At 43.6% G+C, this 20,711-nt stretch overlaps 1 protein-coding gene across 8 annotated transcripts in view; it reads left to right on the forward strand.

Annotated features, from left to right (window-relative positions):
• GRIA3 (glutamate ionotropic receptor AMPA type subunit 3) overlaps positions 1-20,711 on the forward strand; it is a 144,500-nt gene that overhangs the window by 116,147 nt on the left and 7,642 nt on the right. For 5 of the 8 annotated variants that reach the window (XR_001521400.2, XM_015626432.2, XM_015626430.3 and 2 more), the window contains 2 exons: positions 8,281-8,528; positions 9,087-9,201. Coding sequence is in view for 7 of the 8 variants with exons in the window: in XM_015626432.2 (XP_015481918.1) it covers positions 8,281-8,528; positions 9,087-9,201 (363 nt within the window). In the remaining variant the exon portion in view is untranslated. The remainder of the gene's footprint in view (positions 1-8,280; positions 8,529-9,086; positions 9,202-20,711) is intronic. The other 3 variants (XM_015626434.3, XM_015626433.2, XM_015626429.2) reach the window with 1 other exon arrangement.

Raw genomic sequence — 20,711 nt, forward strand, 5'->3', positions numbered from 1 at the left:
TGCCAACAGGTAGTTTTAAAGGCAGCAGGAAATCAAATGTGACATAATTGCAAAAGAAATGGTTTCACATGAAGTGATCTAATGTCTTTAGGCCTATAGATTGGAGAGGAAAATGTATCCTTACAGGAACTGAAATTAACAGTTCATCAATCATCCACTCCTTGGAAAGGAAGCATTTGAATGGTGCTGGGCTTAAGGTGGCTGAGCCATTTTACTAATTCCAGCAGGCAGGCCAGGATTTAGCAAAGCTTTCAGTCAACACTTAGTAACAAATATTCAGATAAATCTTTCCAGTATCTTCAATAATAGATGGCATTTGTCTATCAGTTCTTGTGCTTGTGGTTTAGGCTTTCCAGCTCACCTCTGTCTCCATACCATCCAGCAGTCACCCTCTGTGACCTAGTCTGTGGGTCCTAGGGATCAGGTAGTGAGAGGGGCTGCAGCCCATGGGAGGCCGGGCACAGCAGCTCACAGTGGATTAATGCTGTATCTGTACCGCAGAGGCAAAGCAGAGAGTGCCTGGGGGGAAAATCACTTGCTGTTTGAATGCTCTGCTTTTGGGAGAGCAGCTCTATGATAATGATAACGACATTGCTCAAGACAATGGGGACCCTGGTTTTTCAAGTCTCTACTATTTTATGTAATACTGCTATGTCACATTAGTACATGCTAATTAGAGATTCATTTAAAATACATGGGTGCTGATAAATGACTCACAGCACTGCTACTGTTACTTTTACATAATTAGAAAATACATGAAGGTTTAGAAACTCCAATGATGTGAATATGAAACATCCCCTCTTACAATCTGCTGGGATTTCTCCATCATTGCCTGTGTATTGGCCTTTTCTGTCTGGAGCTGAAAACTCATTAGACCTGACAGTGTTCAGGTCGTGTGCTGGAAATGCCGTTCTCCGTTAATTTATTACGGGCCAAATCCAGAGCAGGGCTGGTTGTGCTGCTCAGCTGCCCAGACAAGACAACTCTGCTGAATATGTCACTGCTGGAAAGATGCCCCTTAGCCTGAAGGCTGACGTAAGCCTCCCTCTGGCTAGCTCGAGTGTGTGCTGCTCCTGCTCCCTGGGCAGACAGACAGACAGGCTTACCCAGCACTGCTGTCCAAATCCCTGTCATGTGCCACCCTATCACCCCCCCGGCACTGCTTCCTTGGGGCAAGCACTGCCCGAGCGCTGGCTCTGTCCCTGAGTCACACAGGATTTACAAAGGCAGCTTGTCTCTGGTAAAGACTTCCATTTTAATTTCACAATCAGCATTGCAACAAGGAGGAATGGCTGAAGTTCAGTGTTGTGCCAGGAAAGGACGTCTTTACATCTTGATTTACATTCCGCTGCTCAGACTGTTACTGACATGTCAGCAATGTCTGGTTGCAGCCAGAGTGACTCTGCTTGTCTGTTTGTGTGAGCAGAGCTCGCTGCAGAAAAGGTGTGTTTTAAAGCAGCTACGGCACATCACCTGCCTGCTGCCACAGGTCACGCTTTGAAAAGGACCATGATACACAGGGAGAAAGTTTAAAATCACAATTCCTACAATATTGTATTATTTCTATAAGACATTTTATTTTGTAATCAGGCCACTGTTTATGTCAGGTGTGGAAAAACTGATGATGCTGAAGCCTGGAGGAGTCTTACTAGGGTGCTTCCCCAGCTATTTGGGTGTGCAGCACTGCTCTGGACTGTCCTTCCCCATCACCACTTCCACTAGCCCCCTGATGGACTCCCCATCTCTCAGCCCCGTGCATGGGGTAGTCTTCATCTTGACATAGAGGATTCTAGAGAAAAGCAGCAGCTCAGGGATTTGCAGGCCTGATGCTTTTTTTTTTTTTTTTTTGCTCTCTGGGCTTCATTTGACTCAAATGGGAAAGAAAAATGTCATTTCTAAAGCTTAAGTTATAATTTGGGCAAGAAACCAACAAGACAATGTCTCCCATCGCATGCTTGGCTGCAAAATATTACTAGTCAGGTCACCCTTTATTTTACGTGTGTGCATACACTCCCAAAGATTTGTGGGTTCCTACAAATATACAGCCTAATTTACATGTGCATGCTTGAACCTTGCTTTTCTGTGGCATCCCACAAATTCATAAACCGTGGTTAGAGATGGGTAAACTTGAGGTTTGGCCTTGCTGGAAGAGAAATGCCCTGACCTATTTTCTTCTGCCGAGAATGTAATAAAAGCAAGAGAGGTTCATGTAATTATGGGATTGATTTTTCTGTCTATATAGGTAAGTAAATTGCTGGCATCACAAGTTATCTGTGGCTAAAAGCTGTGACATTGATCTGTTATACTCTGCCCTGTGACCTTCAGTAAATGACATATCTGCTTTCGTGTCCTCACTGGGGAAAGGGGACTAATGGTGCCCTCTGGCCTTCATGAGACCTATTTTTACCTTCTCAATAAAGAGCTTGGAAATCTCAGGCAGAGGGACCTTACTAATAATATTTATCATGTTCTTATGTAGCATCATCATTAGGCTGGCCTCCATGTGCTCCAGGGCTGAGATTGGGCTTCCACCAGTTCCTCACTCCCGCCCCAGAGGCAGCTGTGCCAGGGATGACTCAACATCAGTCTTGGGGGGGAATGGAAAGGCAACAAATCAAAGCCATATTCAAACAGTAAACACAGTGGTGCCACTCCATTGCAATTTGCCATATTGGAAGTTCAGTCAAGCAACTGCCTAAACCCAGTGGATCTCAGTGGGGCCTAAGCCATGCAGCAACAGCAGTACCAAGGGAGTCTCTTGGCAGTTTTTTCATTCCTGTTTAGTAGCTTGCTTTTAAATGGTTCATAAGCTCCTGGACTCATTAGCTGCTGCAGAAGAGCTAATTGCACACGTGGAGGAAGAGCAATGAGTGATGATAATGAAGGTACAGTTCACACTTAACTGCCCAAGTTCATCTCAGTGAGGTGTGTATCTGTATAAAGGCAGCATATATTATTCAGATTAAATACTTGCACTGATTTTAGTATAAGCCTTTGTGTTTTGTATCAGCAACATCTGTCTGGTTTAAGGGCTGTAAATCTCCCTTGTTAAGGAGCTATAATGTGGTCATAGGGCCCATGCAGCAGAGGAGAGTGGTAAGTCTGCTGCCATAGGACCTTTATTGATGTCTCTGCCTACCTTTATGTGTGTGCTGCAGTCAGGATGCTCCACATGCTTTTTTATTTATAATTTTTATAGCTTTGTTTATCAGTCTTAATTTTGAAGGCAGACGTAAAAAAATTAACATCAGTATAATCTATTTTCTTTTTTTTAGTATAAAACAGGATATATAACAGGATTTTTAAAATAAAATTTGGCTCATGACTGGATGATCAACAACCCTCTCCTATAGGAGAACAATTTGAGCTTGACTGCTGGGAAATCACTTCCTGGTTCCTGTCATAAGAAATTAAGGACCATTTTAGTAATTTTTCATAAAATATCCCAATGGGGTACACAAGGAGACGTTTTGAAGAAGACCTTCAGGTTGCGGAGGAGGTGGTAGGGAGAGTTAAACATTCTAAAATAGGTAAAGGACGTCCCTATAATGTACTTTAACTACAAAGGAGAAATGTTGCTTCCTTCAAACACAGCAGCTTCACCCCTGCTCAGTAGTGGAGGAGGTGATACAATATCACTTTCAGCAGAAGTGTGAGACAGATGTCTGCAGAGGGGGAAGGGAATTTGGTCACTGGGAGAAGGCTGCATATTTTAGAGCTAAATTTAACCAATGTTAAGGAATTGTCCGAGATGTGCTGGTGTTTGCTAGGCATCTCTAGGTGATTTGGAATGTGCAAAAGTGAAACGAAGGCACCAGGTCTAGCTCAGCTGGAGCCACATTTGTGGATGCTGGGTTTTTTGTTGTTGGATGGGTTGAAGAAATGGCTGCAACTGAGAAGCAAACTTGCCTCCTTCCCGTGCCTGTATCACTCACCCAGCCCCGACTGGCCATGCTTTTGGATGCTACCACACACTCTGGCTGATTTTTCATTTCAGTGCTTGAGCTAACAACACATCAAAACTAGGAGAATTAGAATGAAAGACAGTATTAAAATTGTGGACTGATGGAATTGGCATCTTCTTTTCAAATGAATGCATTGCTACTCAGAAGCAACGTGTGTTTAGGTGCCTATTAGTAATGGGCCAAGTGAAGTGAGTCCTTGGCACAAGAGCTGCTGGCTCTGCTGACACAGAAGGGAGCTGCCTGCACCCTTGGCTGTGGCGTTTGTGGCTCATACTTCTGCATAAAGATATCCAAATAAAGAAAAAAAAAAAAAAAAAAAGCCAGCATTATTGACAAAGCAAAGGCCAGTTCTATTTATATATGCAGTAAGGCTGCGATAATGAAAATACACTTTAATGTGTCTCAGGACCTAGATGAAACACTGAAAATGATGCTTTTAAGAAAAACATTATAATAATGTCCCCTTGAAATCCTGAGGAAATGTGTGTGGCGGACTTCTGGAGAGCAATATCAAAGAAATGGGAGTTGCAGAGCATAGGAAGTTACTGCAGTTATGGGCTTTGAATTGGCTTAAATCTTTGCTTTTAAGGTTTTTTTTTCCTGAGTATCTCCTTAAAAGTTACACTTTATTGACAGGGAAAATGTTTTACTGCCACTGAACTCTAGCAACAGTGCAGATCTGTCAGACCTTTTCTTATTTTGGAGTGTAAATCCTTTCTCTGTGGCTGCTTCTGGTGTCTGGCCCCTCATGGGTGTCAGACTCCTAGGGGGGCTGGGAGAGGGAGGCAGTGTGAATGTCTGCAGAGGGGGACAGATGGGTAAGAATGTTCTTTCAACACAGAATTTGGAGCTTCGTAGTTAGGAAAGACATTTTTATTTTCTTAAATAAATTAAAATAATTTTAGGGGCTTCTGGGGTGGGTTGGGTTTTGTTAAGGCAATTGGAAAATTGGGAAAAGAAACATTTATTAAAAATACCATCTGTCATTTCATCCCATTGCATCTTTGACCAGCTTTAATTAACTAGTTGTTTCGTGGCATTGAGCAAGTTTAAAATATGGCTGTAGGGTCAGAAAATGCCCTCAAGCGTTGATGAGCACATGTGCAGGTATCACAGCTCATCAGGTGGCACTGTCCCTTTCTCCAAGAGGCCTCATCATAAGTAATTACTTTCACCTTATTATGAATTTGGGTGAATGGCTGCAAAAAGCAGCACTAAAAGCAGGTCTTAGTGGCCAGAGCCCATCACATCCCTGGTCCTCTCTCTCAGGACCCCTGGGATCCTCAGCCAGACTGTGCTCCAAAACCAACACACGCAAGATGCATTTTAGAGTAACCTTTCCCAGTCAACCCATGCTTTGTTCATTTCTAGCTTAAATTTTTGTCTACTTCTACTAGATCTGACTGCTATTCTTATTTAGTTAATTTGATAATAAAAAGATATTATGAAAATCCCACTTGGCAGAAGAAGAGGTGGGCAATGACCATATAGAAACGGAAACTGATTTTTAACTACATCATCCAGAAGAGTTAAATGAAGGCAACAGACTATAAAGCTTAGGCTATTTGTTGAAGTTGAAAAGAGATCAGATTTTCAGTTGTAGAATTTGATTTTCTGAAGCATGAATGATGATATTCACCCTTTGCCCTTGGAGCAGGGAACATGCTTTGTTTGGACCTTGTACAGCCCTGAGCATGCTGTTGGCACTCAGCAGATAACTGTCATTATTAACAATGCACAGATGTACTGGCCATTGCTTTCAGGTAGTCAGGCCAGGTGGAAAGAGTATGAAAGAACTTATTACAGACAGATAATTCACGTGTGAGATGAAAGACTGAAAGGAAGATAAAATCTGTTTTATCTGGGTAATTAACAGCACACTGCAGATGAAAACAAGCAAAAGTATACATAGTGCAAACACAATTTGGAAGGTGCACGACTTAAGCTTGCTGAGAGGTGTAAAGAGTAAAGATGGTTTTCTACCTTCCTTTTGTCCCTTGGGTGCCTATTTGCAAATATAAATGGCTAGGTGTGTTTGTGTTATTTATGTTAAAGGAAGATGAAGGCTGTAAGTAAGAGAACCTTGAAACTAAGGCACTCCAGGATAGCTACTGCTCCTGCAGTCTCTGTGTTGGCCAGCCAGGCTGTTTTATGTTCTCTTTCTGCCCAAGAGAACTGCACAGGAAGGGCTGGCAGGCTGGCCATGGGACACTGCCTGCAGTGCCACCTGCATAGGTGCACCGCTGTCACTGCTCTGCTGTCCACAGGGCACAGGGGTGGTGGCAGCCACTGAGACATGACAGTCACCACCTCCTGGTGCTTCTGGTGTCCCTGAAATCTCTGCAGCCCCTCTGGCAGGTTCCTGGGAGTCATGCAGTGCCCTGGGCAGCTTCCAACAGGGCAGGGGATGAGGAAATGCCCACATCCATTAAGTGGATTGTTGGAAAAGTAGGAGCACCAACTCAGTGTGCTCGGAGAGGGCACCTCGAGCAGGCAGTGATAAAATGGCTATTGGGTGTTCTGTCTGCCAGCCCATGGGTGCCTGGCCCTGAGCCCCAGTGAGGTTCCCTCCTTGGGCAGAATCCATGGTCCTGCAGTCAGCTGAGGCTCAGCACTCCTTGCCAGGCAGTCCCTGCTGCACTCCCCACTCAGCTTCAGAGCTACCATCCTCATCTCAGGCTATCCAGTTTTGCTGTTGCAGGGGAAGGTCAGGAAAATCCAGGTTCTTTCAGCTGTGTAAGGACCATTCCAAGCCCCAGTTACATCCCTCTTTTTCCTGATTCTGGACAAACAACTCCTCTTTACAGCCCCTCTTTAGCCAGGAGATGCTCTCTCTGACTTGTTTTTCACATCTGCCACCCAGCCAGCCCCTCTTGTAACTGGGCTGTATTGTTGTCTCTCTGATTTCCTGTTGTCAGATGGGCTGATTCTAATTATTTTGCATTTTTGGTTGTTTTTCAGTTCATCAGGAAGAATAAAATAAAATCCTGCCTTCCATGGTCCTCTCTTTCCACCGTAGCAGCACCAGCTAAGCATGTTAATCTGAGGAGCAGGGCAGGGAGGGCTTGCTCCCTGTGAAGTGTTTGGAGGCTGGTTGTTAAGCATTACATTATTCAAAATGCATTAAATTGTCCTGAATGAGGAGGAAACATGTCTTGATCATCAAGCTGATGGACATTAGCAGTCTTCCACCCCAGTTTGCTAAATTTGAACTAGATTTAGCTGCTGCCTGCTTCATTCCTATTCTGCAAGGAAAGCTGTGGACAGGGAACTGACAAGGAATAGCAGGCATAAATTCAAGATACCCACAACTTGGACTGAAGTCTTATATAAATCCTAAGGATTTATAGACTTTGGAGAAATGCAGTTGGCATTACTTCCTTTTTTTGACCAAGCAGGAAAGTTTAACTGGTAGTCCAGGATACAAATTCTTGACAGTCTGGAGGTGGCTTTGAGATCTGAGGGTGGCTTAAATGTTACTGGTGGGGAAGAGCGAGAAAGGGAAATAACACATTTCTCAACATTTCCAGGTTTGCAAAGCTTGTATGCTGAGCTAGAGGTTGTTAGGGTTTGCTCAAACTTGAAACAGGGGAATCAGAAAAAAATGTAGATGGGTGACAGGCAGTTAATCATAATTTTTTCAGCTTATTGCTAATACTTGTATTTGCTGTCTTTTAGGAAAATGAGAAACCAAATTCTGAATATTTGACTATTGATTCATAAAATATTTTGTAATTACTATTTATATTCCTTGTTTGAGTGTCTCTATTGGCAGCCACTAGAATATCATGGTCTCCTGTATCATAGACCTGCCATCACCACTGTGAAAAGCACACTCCTGCCTTGCTGAAAACTTGTAATAAGCAAATGCCAGCCCTTCCTAGCTGCAGTTAGTGTAAAAAAAAAACCAACGCTGAGGATTTGTGTGAAGAGGAGAGGCACCTTTTTGCATCTGTTTGCCATGATGGATGAGCTGGGATTTCCCATCCTCCCTCTGGCTCAGTAGCAGAGCAGCACACGGGCAGGTAAACCCAGCACAGAACAGGAGCCAAGGCTGGGATGGGCACACACCGTTGCTCATTCCGAGGCTGCCAGCTACTCAGCAATCAGTAGAATAAATGTCTGAGGTATTCTTCTCCCTCCCCAAACATTTTGTCATTTAGTCTTTGTTCAGGGGCAAATGTCTCTCTCTCCAAGCTACCTTGACTTTTTTATCTGTTAGCCTTAATCAGTTACAGGAAGCTAAGCCAGCTAAGCCCAAGGAGCTCAGTCTTGCCAATATGACTTTTCATTTCCCTCCTTTCATCTCTCCCAGAGGTCAAAAATAGCTGTCTATGAGAAAATGTGGTCATACATGAAGTCGGCCGAGCCCTCGGTGTTCACCAAGACGACAGCGGATGGAGTGGCGAGGGTGCGGAAGTCCAAGGGGAAATTTGCCTTCCTGCTGGAGTCCACGATGAATGAGTACATCGAGCAGCGCAAGCCCTGTGACACCATGAAAGTTGGAGGAAACCTGGATTCCAAGGGCTATGGTGTAGCAACCCCCAAAGGCTCAGCATTAAGGTGGGTGGAATAATATAACAATATCCATGTTGTTATAGTATTCCACCTACCCTGATGTATTGTGTTGTCATTTTCTTTCTTGTGGATTTTGAGGTAACTTAAAAGTTTAAAATCTTCAATATTCCATGGAGTTAAATAAGACGGTAAATTATGGTTTCATTTATTTAATGCATCCATTTTTTTGTGTTCTCTTCGTGTTGTCCTCTCTGATTGTTTGTTGCTGTTTTAATTTTACAGTTCAATGGCTTTTTCAATTTAAATGGTAAAAGCCAAGTTAACGTGCCATATGTGACGAATGTTAACTGCATGATGTGGTGTTCTTGTTACTTTTTTTCTCAAAGACGATTTCCCCATCCCGCACACTTCAGTTTTGAGCAAATGTTATCCTCCATGCCACCTTCCAATATTTAACCCTGTATTTGCTGTACAGACATTTTGGTAGCTCCACGTTCTGTGAAATTTTAGCCAATTTGTCCTCTTGTGCTCCTTTTTTTATACGTTACGATTTCCTAAGCATTTGTGCATTTTTTCTTACAAGTTATGTTTTATCGTTTCAAGAAATGCTGTTAACCTGGCAGTATTAAAACTGAATGAGCAAGGCCTCTTGGACAAATTGAAAAACAAATGGTGGTACGACAAAGGAGAGTGCGGCAGCGGGGGAGGTGACTCCAAGGTCAGCCTCAATGTCACCACAATCGGGTACCTTAGCAAAGAGTAATCGGCAAGGCTGTTATTTTGCTTCTCAAGAAAAAAAAATCAAAAAGAAAGCAGATGAAAACTATTTCACTAATTGTGATGGGGAAAAAAAAACCTTTTTTCTTGCTCAGTAGCTCTTTCAAAGAAACGGTCTTATTTAATATCATCAGCGGGTTTGTTCAAGCTTGGAAACCTTATTTAACTAACAGATAAAAAGTCTAGTATTGATGGGACCTACGCAGAGTAAATCAGTGAGGTAACTGTTCAACAAACCAATGATCACCTCTGGTCGCTGTCCCAACCCCTGAGGGCAAGGGTTTATGGGACTTTTTTTGGCCAGGACTAACTGTGTCAGCACAGACCTAGAGGTGAAAGAGCTTCGGTTTCCTTTGCCCTTTTGGAGAGGTTTTGGAAATTTTTCCTGGAGTATTCAAATGTCACCTTTTGTACTGACCAATCTTCTTCACACTCCTGTGCAGGAGCCCCGTATCTGTGTTTGACATGCCTTTGATACAGATGTGGACTCAAATCTGGCTCCAGTGGCAGTAGTGGAAACCTTATCACTGCCTTCTGCTGAGCTGAGGCTTCTCCTAGCCTTCCAGGCAGTCTGTACTGTACCTTCACAAAGTTGCTTCAATGAGCCCATGTATTGCAAATGTTAACTAGTGTGCTTTCCTCTTGTCAGCTTTGCCCTTTAGGACTGGCAGTTTCTGCAGTCTTTAACCCAGCAAGGTTAAACTACAGCTAAGTTGGCTGGGTGCTGTTGGTCACTGTGAGTCCAGGAATTACCAGGAAAATTAATTTAAATGACACTGTTATACTGTAAAGTACTGAAATTCATTTTTATAGTGACACTCTCTCACATCTAGTAAAACCAGATCTTTAGGGAACAATAACTCCTAATCTCTCCAATAAAAATGCTTCAGATTTGGTCCAAAATCAATAATAACAGTAAACTGCAGTTTCGGACAATTACTGCAAATTACTGCTGCAATCTATTAATATGAGTTGCATACAGTTGGCTACATAGGAAGTTGCTCAGCATGTCATGTCTGCTGCTTGCAAAAGCCACTGTGTAATATTAAAGGAAGGAAAAGCTCTTTAATTTGGATTGATTCAGTAGCTGGAGGTCTGCAGTGCTCAGCAGCAGCCTGGAGATGAGCACAAACTTTTTTATGCTTTTTAGCTCTGCTGCTCATCCTTCACAGAACATTTTTATATGTCATATTTGCCAGTATATTAAACGTTTCATATCCTCCTGGGATCCAGCACCTCATTGTCTAATGCTGCCTCCCTGAAAGAAAACTCTTCATACAAACCAGCTTCAATGAACTACATTGCTTCAAGTTCATTGAATTAAACCCAGCCAATAACACTTACAGCCCTAAGGAAACTAAAGAGGGCTTTTTAAATGGTCATAATTAGGGCAGGGCCATCCTTCTATTTTTGCTTGTTCTGGAAGATGTTTTACAAAGAATGATGCTGTCTATTTGGCAGGGCCTCGGCCTGGTCAGGCAATGTTGAGGGAGTGGAGTCTGTGGTGCTGTGGTAACATGAGTTGGTACCCAGAGAAGAAGGAAGGGGAGCAAACACAATAATGTGTGTTTTGCTACTTTAGTCCTAAGTGATGTCTGTCTGTAGTTTGTTGTAACACGCTGTGGTGGTCTATAGTCATCAACTCTTGGGGCACAGCTCAGCTGGCAAAAGTCCCCAGAGAGGAGAACATGGAATGTAGAAGACCTCCCACAGAAGACTAAACTAAGGGAACTGGGGAAGGGGTTAGTGGCTGTTTCTAGAGGTGTGGTAAATCAAAGGGCTTTTTTGTTGCAAAGTGGCTTTTCCTTTGAGGTAGTTCTGTAGGCCCTGAGTACTGCAGACTGCACTGCGGCACAGTTGCGGCAGACAGGCAGTGCCTTCCCAGCACACCCCCATCACCCACCAGGCCCTGCCCCAGCCCAGCAGAAGCCCTGCTGCCCTCTGGAGAAAGATGAGCTCTGGTGCTGCCCCCTGTGCACTACAGCTCCAAGAGTCTGCTGGCCTCTCTCTCCTCACTGTCCTCCCACCAGAAGTTGCCCTCATCATCTCATCCCATCTCTCCGGTTAATTGTTTATATGAACACAGCGTCATTTGTAGAGCATTCAGAGGAGTCGCTTCAAAACTGTTGTTTTTTTCCCTTTTACCTTAAAGGAGGTGGCAGCTGGGGGAATCAGGATGAGGTGGTGAAGGCACCTGAGGTGAAGTTACAGACCTTTCCCTCCATCTCATGGCAACCATTGCTCACTCAGGGCAGCTCTCTCTACCGGCTGAGCTGACAGAATCCTCTCTCAGCTTCCCCAGTAGAGACCAAGTCTTGGGAAATCGCTGCCCAGAGTCTGCAATCGTCACTTCCTACGTTCTGACAATGGGTTGTGTGTAGATGTGAGTCATGTCAGACTGGTGGTGCCAGTTTCTTTAGCTAAATTCCTCTGTGACTCTGACACTTCAGCTCACGCTGAAAGCCAAAGGTACGTATGAGCCCGTTTGCTTGTGCCAGTGCCCATCGTTGTACTGCAAAGGACCCGGTCATCTCTCGTGTGCTCGTCCTCCCTGCGGTCTCACATGTGGTGTGCCTGTGCTTGGAGAGGAATGATTCTGAGTTGTGAGTTTGTCTCTTGTTACTATATCTTCACCTCTGGAAAATTAAACAGTGACTGCCATTTTCACAAGGATTTTGAATCTTGCAGCAGGAAAAAGAAAAGGTATTAAATTGGCTTTCTGCAGGTTTTGAATCTGTTGGTTTACAGAGAATGTAAGGTTAGGCCTGTGGGCATTCTGTGCTCCTGATTCATAATTCAAGACTAAAGAGATTGTGCCATTTTAATGAGTTTGTTTTAAAGGCCTCAGCTGACGTGTCTTATTTTCAGTGCTACCAGTCTGTGCCAGTGCTGGTGTGGAGCAGAGGGTGCCAGTGTGCTCTGTACTGCCTTAGGTGCCCTGCCAAAGGGAATTACCCCATTTCAGTAGTGGTCCTTATTTAACAAGTCTGAAGGATAATATGCTCCACCTATATGTAATTTTTCTGGGATGCATGTCAGTACAAGTGGACTGACTTGGCTGATGCAGACATTCTGGTATATGCATCAAAACTTGTTCATTTAGCCCTTCTAAATGAGCATGAATTTAGTTTCATAAAATTACCCTCTTCAAATGCTCTTATACATGCAAGCTGAGTTCTCAGTCACGAGAGAATACAAAATAGAAGTTGTAAAAAAATCTTATTCCAGGAAATATGTTTTGGTGTATTACTAGTTTGGAAACTAATTATTTTGTTTATTATGCAATCCTATAATCTTGGAGCTGAGTGATGGCTGAATAGGGATTTAACAAGAATTAGACAAAAGGGGATCAAGACAGCAGTCACAGGCTGAGTGACTTATGTGAAACTAATTATTCAGTTGCATAGGAACAGTTTTCCACTAAGATAAATTTCTATAGTTCTGCTGTTGATAAATTTCTTGTATTCTTATACCTTCATGGTAACATTTAATGACAACCAACATGGAAGGAGATGTTTGAATGCAGCTTCTCACCAGCTTTACAAGCTAAGATTCCTTGTTAATTATTTGACTTAATTTCTTTAATATATTCCTTTTTAGGCTGATACCTCTTTTGGAGTACATCAGAGAAATGACATGCAATGTAATATTATTTCATTTTCCAATTGTTTCTTTTTAATCATAGAATTACTTTTCCAGTGTGCTAGTTGGGTTCTGCCCTCAGAGCTGTGCTCCATACAATATCCCATTCCCAAGACTTTTGGAGTTGTGAGTGTGGCCATTAGCAGATGGAATCTGTTCCCCTTGTCTGTGTGCTGATTTGCTTTGATACATTTTCAGCACAGCCGTTAACATTTGCAGCATAATTTTTTTAAGTGGCATATTTTTAGAAGAAATCTGTTATGCTTTATTTTAGATGATACCTGATGCCTAAAGAGCACCACTGCCAAACACATCGTGCATAAGAGAGAACATTTGGGGAAATGGCTATCTTAAAAAGATGCAGCACGATTTATTTGAGCAATTTGTTTGAAATTATATTCATCAGCGTGAATTTCCTTGTCATCCATTCTATAGGCCTGTGTTATGAGCTGGAAAAAGATAAAATGGCTGATCAGAGCCAGTGACAGTAACACAGAGCTAATTCATGCTCAGAGCTGGGAAAGTAATATGAAATTACTGTATTGTGCAAATTAGTGACAAAGCAAAATAATGCTTTAAAAGGAAGACACCAGAATATTGGTTTAATTGACAGCTATTACTTTATATCATATTAGGAAATAATACTGTTTTGTGCCAGTGATGAAGTCTTAATGCTTTAGAAGTTCATTGGAGCATCTCAGAGCAGTGCCAAGAAGGGCTGAAAGCCTGCTCTGGTTTGCAGAAATGACAGTGCTGTTGTGCAGATTGTTGAAGATATTTTCCTAGAAATGGAACTGGGAGAAGCAGCACCATAATTTGGGAAGAGTAGTTTGCCTGTGCTAGGAAGGAGTTGCTGGAGTCAGTTCTGGTGGTATCCAAGAATTGGGAATGGTTTCGTTTTGTCAGTATAACCTTTAGGGCTTTGCTGCCTTGCCAAAGCCAACTCAAGACCTGAGTGTGCAAGGAGACACATGTTTGTGCAGCATTAATTGTGGCAGACCTTGGGCCCATGCAGGGATGGCAAGTCCTCCCTTTATGGCTGCAAGAAACCTTAAAGACTTGTTAATTGTGCACTCCTTTTGATAATATCTGTGGTGCTTAAAGGTTAATTTCCATAGATTGCTTACATGAGTCATTTATCCTGCACTGTAAGTATCAGTATGGGAGAAGTCAAGGCTGAAGGCTCTGTGGTACTGGAAAAGGAAAAAAGGAAAACCAGCAGATGGAAGTGGAACTCCCAGCAGCAGGAGCAGGGGCCTTCCTTTGAATGTCTCCCTGGGGGTCTGTGCTTGGTTGTTTCTCTTTAATAGCAACTGCTGCCATTTAATATACAAAGGGAAAAGTAAATGCCTTTCTTCTTCTTCAAAGTGACCAGTGTTTCAGCATTGGGCTCACGTGGATGAAGGCACTGATGCTGCTCTCTGGATTTCTCTGTGCTCACCAGCACTGTAACTGTGGGCCAAATGCTTCTAGCTTTTGTACACACGATCACGACTTAGCTGTTCTTTGAATGTCTTGTGTAGCCTTTGGACTAAGCAGCATCTATCTGCAGCCTACTGAGGAGCCAAGAGCAGGAGTCACAGAAGAAGCCGTTTCAAGAGGAAAATAAAGATGGGGGGTAAAATGGATGTGCCTAGAGACAAGAGAAAGAGAAGGTGAGGGGATAGCCGCCACACAAGGTAAGTTGAGTCTCTTGCTCCTACCCATCCAGGTTAGAAAGGACCAAAGCAATGGCAGGAAAGGTCCATGCCGCTCTTTCAGACATAGGTTTGGGCACCTGCCCTCCTTTGCTCTTCCTTCCACCCTCTCGCCACATCTGTACCTCAAGTGTCTCTGGCACTGCTGTGAATGAGCTACGGTGACTTGTTATGGATTGTATTTCCTAATCCAGTCAGCATGTATTATTGCATTAGTACTTGGCATTTCTCTTAAATTATGATCCTGTTAGTACAGAGTTTAATTTGTATGAGCTACATTTGTGACACATGTAAATATTATTTCATGTAGATAACTTCTGTTGCCAAACACAGGCTACAAACTCTGCAGAGAGCAGAGGAACTTGCAGCCTCAGCTGGTAACATATTAGGCTCTGTAGAGATGTGCAGAATGTTTATAGATTATGCAATGACATCATGAGCTCATTCAAACACCCAAATTTAAAATGCTTACCTTGTGACCAAAGGAAAAATGCTTCAGATTCCACAAGGATGAACTGGATGTTCCAACCTGTAATGGCAGGTTACTTCTGCCCAATAATGGAGACTATAACCAAGCTCTATTATGGAGAACTACTGCAGTTACTGCGTGCTCATCAGGAGCTAAACCCATCCCCTGGCAGCCAGGGAGCTGCAGCCCCAGGATGCTCCTCACCATCACTCAGGGCTCCAGGGCCTTGAGCAAAGGGAACTGCTGTTGGCTCTGCCATTGAGGAAAAACAATATCCTCTGCCAGGGGATTTATCACTCTGCCTCCAGGCACTACCCCAGCCATCAACATGCAGTGTATTTCTTAGGTGGCTGGGGGATATATAGAGCTTGAGGTGCTGAGTTTTAATTTTCTAATTTTGCAAGCTCTTTGTCTTTCCAAACTAGATGGCTTTCACTTTTATCCCTTCCTCTGCCCACTCATAAAGCATTTCAATCCCTCAAATGTTAAATCTTGGAGATGTGCAACTGCTGGCAACACAGGGCAAGGAAAAAGTGGTGTGGGTCTGAAACGGTAGCAAAGAGCAACCAAGGGCTTATTACTCAAAAAATAAATGCTCAGTGCTTTTTGCATTTTTTTATTGAATATTGAATGCTCAGTGTGGAATACCAAAGATCACTTTCTGAGACAGAAGGTAGGAAGTAGTGATTGACAAGAAGGAACTGGGATTGACCATATGGGTTTATGCCTGTATTTTCAGGGCTCTTCTCTCCTGCTTGAAGTACCAGGCAACTGTAGTCTTTAAACAAACACAGTGGGTTTGGATAACAAGCCCATCTCCAAACAAAGTCTTCCCCATCCCTCACGTGTGGGTGTGTCGCAAAGCATGAAATCATGGCACAGAAACATTGCTAAACTGGTAAATTGCAACAGGCAGATGGATGATCAGATCTGAGCAAGAGCAGAGCCCTTGGACAATGTATTCACCGGCAGGTTTTGTATCTATTCAGAAGTTATTTCAGTAACAAGATCTGACAAAAAGTCCATTCAATAGTTACAGATCAGGCTGGGGTTTATACAGTTTGGGGGAATAAAATGCCTTATTTGATTTAGAGGGGTCTTTAACCTCAAGTGGTGCCCTCTACAGAGTAGTGCTGGATTTGGTGTGTCTTCCTAGATTGTTTCTATCTTTATATTTTAATGATACCAATATGGTTGCTAGTGAGTTTTTTATAGTATCCTGTCAAATTAAGCAGAGAACCTGGGCTTGATTTCTGCCTTTGTCAGTCCCAGCCCAGCTGTGTGCCTGTGTGGGCTGGCTCAGGGATACAGCAGTGGCCACTTGCCTTCTGGCCCACTCAGCTCCAGTCAACAGGACTGGAGGCCCCATTCAGCATCACCTCCCCTCCTTCTGCCAGCAGGGTGGGGAAGGCTGATGGTTCTGTGTGATGTGTGGCAGTGATGGATTTCTCTGCACGGCTTGATGCAGTGCCAGGCAGTGGTGCCATTGTTCAGGGTCATAGAGGGTAGCTCAGCTGATCAGAGCAGGGGGCTGATAACACTGAGGTTATGGGTTCAATCCCTGTATGGGCCTTTCACTTATGGATTCAATGGTCCTTGTTGGTCCCTTCCAGCTCAGAATATTCTGTTTTTCTGTAATCTCGGGTATTTGCCTCTCAGAGCATGGGAAATATGACGTGTCTCACATGTCTGCAGCAAGCTGCCCTCTGTGCTTCCCCTGAAGTTAGAGGGGATTAGCCAGTGACACCAACAGGAACAATTAATTCAGTGTTTTCAGTAGTTTTACCCAAGAGGATTTTAGGAAGAATTTTGGATTTTGAAAATGCTTATTTGTTTGCACCTTGTTCCACTTGCCTTTCTCTGACACTGTGAGGTGGATTTTAGAAACCCAAGTGTTTAACATCTGAATTCTTTGATGTTATAATGGTTTTAGTTGGGTTGTGCTGATGTCTGCAATCCCAGGGACATTCCAGCAAGGACAGCTCTGGTCATGAGGAACAAAGGAAACATTTCTTGCTGTTGAAGTGAGAGTGCTCTAAATATGTCAGATTCCTAAATTAAAAGTATTAGGCAAAACCAGCAGGGATTATTTAATTATAAAACAAGTTTATTATTATTTAATGATGAAACAAGTCAAAAGCCACTCTATAATGTACTAACCAGGACCTGGTACCACCATGGACTCTCACCTCCTTCACATCACTGAGATTTAGCCAGGAGGGCAACGAGCCCTTTGCAGAGGCCAAACCCTTGTTCTGACCATGGGGCTTGGTGGGGGCAGCACTCTCACACAGAGGGTGTCACATTTCATTAGGAGGAACAGATTTGCACTCTTAGGCGGGATAGATTTGCCAGAAGCCTCATGTGGCTGCCTGTTGCTCTAATGACACAAATCAGAAATAAACCTGACCTAGCCAGATACTGGACCAGATTTACAGCTGTTCTATGCCATGCACTGTGACACAGCCAGAGCCCAGGGTTGTCTTCGACACTGTGATTTCACCTTCTCCTGTGCACCCCAAGGGCCAGTACCAAGGCACGGGGAATCACGAGCAGCTTTGATGTAAGTGCTGCATCCCAAGTCATGTGTGCCTGCATTTCCACAACACTTCTCCAGCCAGAAGAATTTGTTGTCTGCTGGGAAAAATGAACAAGAGCCTCTTGGTGACCACACAGGATTGTGCATTGTGGTAGCTGCAGTATTAAGTACACAGGGAGGTCTGTTAGCAAAGGACAGTTCTCCTGATGACCATATTTGCTGTATGTTTGGAGCCAGCACCTATCTGCTTTTGTGAGAAGGACTCACACTGCCATTGGCCTTAAATTTCTTAGCTTCACCTCTAAATGAGCTCTGTATTGCTGGGTGAGATGGCCCATGTTCCTCCCTGGTGCTGCTGCGGACATGGATGTCCTGGCCAAGTAGCCCTGCAGAAGCCTGTGGAGCTCTCCTGTGCAGGGGCCACTTATGAGCAGTGAAGCTGCAGTGGTTGGAGTTCTTGCCTGGTATTTGACATCTTCTGAGCCAGAAGGGCATCCCTCCATGGCTGAAGTGCTGATCAGGTCTGCTGCAGCTTGTGCTCTGCTATCCTGAGCCACAGCCCCAGGCACATATGAAGAGGGGATGCTTTCAAGACCATAGAGGAACTCTCAATGCTGGATGTTATTCTGGTCTTCCTTCAAGTTCATGGGTGATTTCTTTACCCTTAACCTCCCAAAAAAGCTATATTTGGACTCTCAAGATGCTGCAAGTTACACTGTTATGAAAATGCCACACTGTACCCTGCACACTGGACACTACAGAAAATTGGGAATCAGCTGATGGTGGGTGAGGGAACATTTGCAGCTGTAAAACCCAGATAGTGAGAGGTGCCAGGGCAGCCCATGGGTAGTCATCCCATGGCCCAGGAGATTCAGTGCAGCCCATGCACTGCCCTCCCCTCCCCATCCTGTGCCACCCTGAGGACACCCTTCAATTGTTGCTTTGAAGCACCTTGCTTGTTACACCTTTTACTTTGCTATTCTGAAAGGTTGCATCTAAAAATTCTAAATGAATTCTGAGCAATGGTTCATCTGGTTTGAAAGGAACAGTGTGCTATCTGCCGAGTTCATTCACTCTCCTTGGCAGTGATTGGGTTTGGATATAACATTTATATTACATCTATTAGAGCATGGAATGGGATGTGAATTATCCAAAGCTGTTCCAATCATCACTTAAATCTTTACAGATTGCAAGTAATAAACATAACTACAGTGTTGCTGAGACTTCATGCCACTCAGACACCAGTTAGAGCTGAAAAAAGTCTGCAGATTATTGGGTGAGATGTTCATGTCCTAAAGTGACTTCTGTTCCCAGTTCTCACCTCTACTGGTCACAAACTCCTTGCATCGCCTGCTGCAACTTGTGAGGACCAACCCAAACACTGGATACAAAAGCACTGGCATCTTTCCTGGAAAATGCCCTTTTTCTGGCAAGATCGCAATGTTCTTTTCATAAATTAACAGCACTTTTCCAAGAAACTGCTCAGACTCATCACTGCAGTCCAAGTTTGTTCAGGAAAGGGTCCTGTTTTCAGCACTAGCACACAAACATGATGGCCAGTAACTGGAACCCAACTGCCACAAGGAGCAGCCTGGCCAGCTTTTGCAATCATATGTGGGACTGCAGCCGGCTGGGCATGTGTCTTAATCTGGTAGAAGTTAGTGATGGCAGTAGGTAGAACATCTGGTTTGGGGTTATCTTCTTTAAATAGGTGCAGGTGAAATCATGACAGTTAACCTAAAAGGCCATTAATCACACCACTAAAAACCTGTTATGATTTGAGAGGGTCGGAAGTTCTACCTAACCTAAAAGTGGTTTTGGGACTAATAAGGATCTACTTCTTGGATGATTAATTTACTTGTCTTCAACCTTGTTCTGGCCAGGAAGAATGGAAATAAATATTATACCACTAGTTTTCTCAGTGGAGATAAAATTTACTGCAACTAATCTGAAACTGGGGCTTTGGTAAGAGGAGACAAGGCAAGAAATCCCTCAGACAGGTAAGACTATCTCTAAGAGAAGAGAACAGATGGCCTCTGAGTCATCGTGTTCCCTCCTTTCCATAATAATTGCATGAATGGAAGATGGGTAATAATGGAATATAAGTGTAATGAATGCTCTGCAAAGAGCACATAGCAGCTCCTTCTTCTGAGAAGGAGCATCATCATGGTGAACATACTCAGCCTGGAAACAGTGCCATGTTTTATACAGGATCAACTTGCATGACAAATTGCTGTAGCACTTCCTGAATTTGAGAGAGAGGTGCACAAAGTTTTTTAATTGAACCTGAAGCTTTGAGGACCCAGCTTAGGAGTGAGATTTTAATGAGTTTGTTTTTCAAAAATCAGTTCACTCTATCAGTATCATCCTTTGATCTGGGTCCACTAGCAGGAAAGGGTGCAAAAGTTCTGGGTCTGGTGTCCTGCGCCCAGATGGGCTGAAGTGCAACAGGGAGGAAGCCCCAGGGCCACACAGCAAAAGGAAAAGGAGGTTCCCTTTGGGATGATGTCCTATTAAATCCAGAAAAAGTCTGGCACAGCTTGTTTTCTAGCAGTAGCTGATGGCTGAAGAGGGGAAGGTTATGCTGTCAGCACCTGAAGAGAGTCTCCTAACAGGGTGGCAGAGAAACAAAACAGCTGAAACACCAATAAAGCACACTTCTGTCAAGATATAAAATCGGCAGTTTCTGTAAAGCCTATAAAACAGGTGGGCATTGATCTTACAGTCATGCCTCTCTTAAAAAAAAACAACCATAGCAGATGGCTTAATTCCCCTCTGGGGGCAGTACTATCCCATACGAGGCTCCTGGATTTGTTTCTCTAAATTCAGGTCTTCCAGTCATTTGTAGGAAAAAATTTTAGCAGGGTTTGGTAGAGCTGCCCAAGAGAACCAACCTCACAGGTTTAAGCCTGGATGATTCAGATATATTGGATGAAAAGCAAAAGCAAGGAAACAACAAAATCCTTCAGTTACGGGAAGGAAGAAAAATACTGCAAGTTTCTGGACAAGAATACCATGCTGTGGAATCCAAAATGCTGACATCCTGGTCTAAATGGCCTCATCTCGTTTCTTGTCCTACAGAGCACAACAAGAGAATGCAAGCT

The sequence above is a fragment of the Parus major genome, chromosome 4A, assembly GCF_001522545.3.
Source record: "Parus major isolate Abel chromosome 4A, Parus_major1.1, whole genome shotgun sequence".
NCBI lineage: Eukaryota > Metazoa > Chordata > Aves > Passeriformes > Paridae > Parus > Parus major.